We start from the raw sequence: 6,787 nt of genomic DNA, 5'->3' as shown, positions 1-6,787 counted from the left end.
AAGCAAAGTTAGTTCCATTAAACTCTCCCCAATATTTATGAATTTATTACAGTAACTTTTATTGTTTTTCCTCTTTGCCTTCTAATTAATATTTTTAGCAGGGGGCTAGCACTGGAGTCCAAAGGGAGATAGATGCCTCAGGGACCAGTTGTGTTACTCTTTTTTCTTAACTTCCATTTTGCATTTTTGTTATTTTTAGAACTGTTGCTCATCAAATTCATGAATATGTCCAACTTTTGCTATGTTTTTTCTTCATTTCCAGGAAATTCAACCACAACATAAAGAGAAAGGACATAAACATATTACATTGTCTGATCCAACATTTACTCTTGCTCTGCCACTGATTTTTAGAACTTGTGAATTATTTCAGTAGTGCCAGTGTCTTTTTCTGATGCTTAAGCTAGATATTCCATCATGAAATTTTTTGTTTGGTTGTTCTAAGAGACAATCATTTCTTCACATTTTGTGAACATTCTAGGCATTTAACATCTGGAAAATGTATCCACTATCTTCATCAAACCTTGAAATTTTATGAAATCCTTGAAAGACATCTCTGCAGAAGGTACCTCAAAAAATACTCTCTTATCAAAAAGAAAGGGGTAAATAATGGATTAGTTCAATTGTTGTACCTTAAACTGGAATCATTTCAGAGAATAGAATTATTCCATTCAAAACTGATTCCCTTTCAGAGTGATGATTGGAGATTTTACTTATAATAAGAGGTACAGAAATTATGTGAGTCTGGATGGTACCAGTACAGAAATTACATGAGTCTAGGATGGTACCAGGATTGCACATGGAGGCAGTTTCTTCAATTGGATGTGGATATTGGGATGGGACTATTTATGATCTTGTTTGTTTAGTCATTGGATAAGGATACAGCTATCTGGTGTTTTCACTTTTCTGTTAATTTTTAGCATTCTTTTCTTTCAAAACAATTTTTTATTCTTCATTAATTTTACTCATCTGTCACTCAGATTCCATTTGAGTTTAAACAGAGGACTTAATCCCACCATGAAGAGAAAAAAGCCCAGCATCCATCTAAGTGCCTCAGATTGCACCACCATCCTTACTCTACATTGCAAGTACTAAATTCCATTATAAATTCAAGAGAAATAAAAACTTCAGATCCAAATAGACATAAATCACTTTTAATATCTTAAAGTCAAGAAGTAAAGTCTTATCCTCTAGCCTTTTCACTATTCATGTAATAAAATTCCCACAAGTTGAGAAAAAGCTATTCGCTTTAAATGCTAATTTGTGATATATCAGAATATTTTGCCATCAGAAGTATAAACGTTGGCAAATAGGGAACTTAACTGTGTGTCAAAAAAAGATAATGATACAAAATAAAAACCCTTTTCTACTTGAAAATGTCATTACAGTTCAGAAACATTTTCAGAAAACAAAACTCATAGCAACAACTTTTTAAATCTTCACACATACACACTCTAGTTTTCTTAATCATTAATCAAAAGCCCTGAAGGATATGTGATACATTGGCTATCATTCAAGCTAGGACAAGCCTACTGTAGCATTTCTTTTACTTACAAAAATCAAACTAATTTGCCATAAAATATAGTTATTTATAATATCTACCAAATATGACTGCTAATTCCACAAAGTATAACTTACAACCTTCCAAAGTTACATAGGGGAGGATTTCCAATTAATTTTTCTGTTCCAGAGCCTCAGTGTGGACTTGCCTCTATGGGTTTGTAACCTGGATACAAGCTGTCAACTGGAGAAATGGGCTAACACTGTTACTTGCATGGTTTTCAGTTATCCGTGGGACACTCAGAAGCATTTTCTTTAATCTCAGTAAAGTTCCGTCATATATGATTTCTGCATTCAGAAACTGACACGTCAACTCTTCATTTATCTTTAAAGTTATCTTTTTAAAGACCTTACTGGAAACATGTTCACAATAGCAAAGTCTTTTTTAAAAACCTGTATTATTAGGGTTTCAAGTAGACTTTAGATGCACATTTTCATGTAAGCTTAAATTCAACAGCAGCTCTGACATTGAGATTTGAGTAATGCATATTGTGCTTTTATCTTTAAAAAATATATTCTGTAACCTGCATTCCGTTATGAAAATCTATGCAAATTCTGTCTATCAAGGAAAAAAAAAATGTTGTCTGTCATGGGATTTCTCTTAACATTTTTTTTTTAAAGATGCAGATATTACCTAGGTCAGTTTTTAAAGATGCAGATATTACCTAGGTCAGTTTTATTTTTCGGGCTTTCATTTGAGCAGATTGTAAGAAATATCTTGATATCACAGTCCTTATTATAAGTCCTGTACATATAAGCAAATAATGCACACAAAAATGTAATTGAACTCTCAGTCAAGCTATTCCCATAAACCTTACTAGTTAAATTTATATATCTCCTTTTATTAATTTGTTCCATAAAATTCAATTTATCCAGGGGTTTTGGCACAGAACAATAGATAGGTTTTATGTATTTAAAACTGGTTTTACATATTTAAAATTAAACTCTTCAATTAATGCTATTTATTACTATTGAACCATGATCAGAATTACAGTATGGTACAAGCAATAATAATACCTCTTCTAGAGTCTTGCTTCTGTTTATCTCTTGAATTTACCCTGGGAAATATGTACAGTGTTGTACTTTCTTTTCCTTCAGAAATAAAATGGTGATGAAGGAAAATAATGATAGGTTCCCGTTTTAAATGCACCAGTACCGATACTTTGAAGAACTGACAGTGTACTCTACAGATATATGTGCCATAGACTACGAAAAAGGAAACACTTTAGGAAAAAATCACATTACAAAGTGTATTACAAAAATAAATTACATAGCATGTGCCCATGGACCTGAAAGCTTTGCAAAAGGAAGAGAAATTTATTTTGACACAAAGATTGAATTGCTCTTGCTACCTAGTTTTATATTATCAGCAATGCCATTTTCAGCTTTTACATTATTATATCCTCAAAAAAAAAATCACTGGAAGTAGAAAATTATTTCCAGTAGTGATCAGTAGCATGGAGGACCTTAGTGATGATGGAGGGCTGTAGAAATACTACTCATTCAACAAGGATTCAGAGGAAGTACACACACCCAGTATGTGCTTGGTTTACCATTTCATCTGGAGTTCATATGTAACTGGTGAATGATGATGCTTTCTATAAAGAAAAGAAAGATACAGCATTTTCAGTTAAACTGAAAAATCAGTAGTTTATGTGAGGATCAACACCACATCATTTCAATAAAAGACTGTAGATGTTAAACAACAAAACAAACAAAAACAGGTACATGAGCCCAATAGCTTCCCCTGCAGTTCTTGACTGTTCTTGGGTCATTTCTTTATATTGGCATATGTGTTTTATCTCCAAAATTCTTAAAGTCTTTTAGGCACTATGTTTAATATTCTAATAATATTAGGTGGATTTTACCCAAGGAAATAACTGAACACGAAGACATTAGTTACTACGTATAAGCCCCATACTGGGAAATCAGAGTATTTTCTAGAAGTAACTCTATTCTTCCAGCCATACTCTTTTTAATCTGAGCAATATTCACATGTTTTTAATTTCTTTTTTTATGTTTGTGGATTTGAGTTTTAATAAGGAAATATTCATTATTCTTTAGAAGACACTAAACATGATTTACATTTGTCTTGAGCTGCTGCTTCTTGCAAAATTATATATATGCTTTTTAAAAAAGATTTTATTAATTATTTGAGATAGAGTAAGAGAGAGAGCACAAACATGATGGAGGGACAGAGGAGGAGGGAGATGCAGGTTCCATGCTGAGCAGGGAGCCAGAGGTGGGACTGGATCCCAGGACCCTGAGATCATGACCTGAGCCCAAGGCAGATGCTTAACTGACTGAGCCACCCAGGTGCCCCTTATGTATATGCTGTTAAATCTAAATTCATTATTATAAAAGTAAAAAAAAAAAAAAAAAAATAGATTGAGATAGTACCAGCCATGTTAGTATGGGTGTGTGATATTTGTATTTATTTGATTGATTTTGCTTTTACCTTACCCTTTATGATTTCATGAAGATATATTATTTTTTTTTCATTCTTTCAATCAAAGACTACTTACTGAGGCTCTCCTACATGCCCATCACTGTGCTAGGCATGGAAATACGTAAGTGATCAAAATGAGAAAGAGTCCTACCATTGTTGAAATTATAAAGAACAGAGCAAAGAAATAACTAAGCTTCAAATAGTTTCTTCACCTGAAAAATGTATTACCTCCCTGACAATATGTGGCAGTGTTGTAAGTGTAGAAGCTAATGTCAGGGTTTATCAATAATGTGAGGAAATTTCTGCCTATTATTTTCACTTTAATTTCAAGTAATTAATATTTACATTTTATTTTTACTTAAGTAGTTAACATCTAAATAAACATTGATTAAAGCATATTACATCACAGACCTATAGATTTGTGCTAATTATGTACAGTGGATGATCATTTGTCAAAGTTTTCTTAATTTGGTTTTATTAACTTTACTTCATTTCATACTGACCAGTAGGTGGCGATATTTCCATTCCTTCTCTCGACCTTTTGATTTGAATTTGGGATAAAACAGCGAAGCAAAGTAAAATGAAATACATGAAGGTTTTATATACTTAACAAAACTTAGCTATGAAGGCTTTGTAATGCTTCTAAGACATATATATGATTTTTTTTAATTTAAATTTTTTATTTTTTTTATTAACATATAGTGTTATTATTAGCCCCAGGGGTACAGGTCTGTGAATCGCCAGGTTTACACACTTCACAGCACTCACCATAGCACATACCTTCCCCAGTATCCATAACCCAACCACCCTCTCCCTATCCCCCTACCCCCGGCAACAAACATATGATTTTTGACAATAATACAAACCCTTAAAAATCGTCTCATTTTTCTCATTGGAAAATTATTAGAGCTCTTAAATTTTTTCAATGCCTAAAAATATATCAAAATCTTCAGGCAAAAACTAAAGACACTAGTTAAAATATTTTGTAGTTAAAAATCAGGATCTAAGATTCAAATGCCATTTCCCACTCAACACTTTCTTTTTTAAAATTTCATTAATAGTTTTCAAAGAATCAAAAGACATGGATCTCAAGTCTTCCTAATAGAATTCAAGTATTTTTCCCATTTTCCTCCCTTAAGAAAGCATAGAGAACTAAAATTTAAAAGAATAAATTCCTGGGGTGCCTGGATGGCTGTTAATTGTCTGACTCTTGATCTCAGAGTTGTGTGTTGGCTACTGAAAAAAAAAAAAAAAAAGTGAAATCCAGAATTGTTCTTATCCTAGATGTAATTCAAAATGGGCATGCATTTGTTTCCTCACCACAAAGTGAGGGTTTTATAGATCATCTCTGAAGTGCCTTGCAATGCTAATATTTTGTGTTACTACTCTCACCTTGAGTGTGCAAATGTCTAAATTCCCAGAGTTGCCTTAATCTGAACATGTTTGCAATCCTCATAATCATGATAGCTTTTCAGAATTAGAATTTTCAGAATTCAGAATTTTCAGTAATTAGGGCCATACATAGAAGAAACAGTATCTTGTGAACTATTCATTTTATTATTATTATATTTAAATTAGCAAATTTGGAATCCTACATGATACATATATACATATATGTGTATATATATAAATGCTATTAATCAGATTGCATTATCTGATTATAATAAAGATTTATTAATTTGAGAGAGAGAGACAGCAGGAGCTGGCGGAGGGGCAGAGGGAGAGGAACAGATTCTGAGCCCAGAGCTCGATTGAGGGCTGGATTCCAGGACCCTGAGATCATGACCGGAGCTGAAGTCAGATGCTTAACCCACCGAGCCATCCACATGCCCCTAATCAGATTGCATTGTTAAGAAGATTGTCTGAAAAATATTTGATAATGTTAACAGCTTATTTTATTCTACTTTAATAATAAAAGGGTATTTCAGGGGTACCTAGGTGGCTTGGTTGAGCGTCTGCCTTCAGCTCCCGTCATGATACCAGGGTCCTGGGATAGAGCCCTGTATCAGGTGGGAAGTCTGCTTCTCCCTCCCTCTCTCCCTTTGTGCGCGCTCTCTCTCTCTCTCTCAAATTAAAAAAAAAAAAAAAAAAAAAGAGGGTATTTAATATTTATATACATAAACTTTATTTAAAGGAATATAATTAAACCCAAGTTATTTTGTTTTATACACATGGAGACATAGTTCATCTCATTTCCAGAGACAGAAAAGATCTATATGATAGAAGATCTACTTTAATTGAAACTTATTAAACGTATTTATTAAATCTATGCTTGTTTATTATCTATGTTTTCCCCAAATCTGAAAACTGAGTCGGAAAAGAATCACCCTGCCAATACACAAAATTATGAGAGATAAAAAATGTTGCTTTAAGTTATTAGATTTTGAGGTGACTCATTACACAGCAAAACTATCTGATGCATACAGAGTCCTTGGTTGCTGGCAAAAAAATAAAATAAAATGCTTCAGGGATTATGACATTAGTTAAGTTTTTGTTTTTCATTTTTTTGTCTTTTTTTAAGGGCAGAGTTTCCAAGTTTCTCCCTGGCATTTTTTTAATGGTTTAATACAATAAAAGAATGTTATAAATTTTACTGAAGTTACAAAGTCAGTGAGCAAATCTTACTCCTTTCCTTACTCTGTCTTCATTTCTTCTCAGAGTAAGACCCAAATATAGGTATGTGGGGCCCCTAAAGTAACCTGAGTAAAATCAGGTATAATTCTGTATAAAACTTTTCTCTTTTTACAGTTACTATTTTTCTGACATTAGTAATTTGTAGCA

At 32.8% G+C, this 6,787-nt stretch overlaps 1 protein-coding gene across 1 annotated transcript in view; it reads right to left on the bottom strand.

Annotated features, from left to right (window-relative positions):
• Nucleotides 1-930: 930 nt before the first annotated feature.
• FILIP1 (filamin A interacting protein 1) overlaps nucleotides 931-6,787 on the bottom strand; it is a 184,019-nt gene continuing 178,162 nt past the window's right edge. The window contains exon 7 of the mRNA XM_080805302.1: nucleotides 931-3,155. Within this exon, the coding sequence (XP_080661428.1) occupies nucleotides 3,115-3,155 (41 nt within the window). The 3' untranslated portion in view covers nucleotides 931-3,114. The remainder of the gene's footprint in view (nucleotides 3,156-6,787) is intronic.

The sequence above is a fragment of the Martes martes genome (genome assembly GCF_963455335.1).
Source record: "Martes martes genome assembly, chromosome: 6".
Taxonomy (NCBI): Eukaryota; Metazoa; Chordata; class Mammalia; order Carnivora; family Mustelidae; genus Martes; species Martes martes.
The sequence above is the reverse complement of the archived record's forward strand: the minus strand, read 5'-3'. Positions and strand labels throughout refer to the sequence as shown.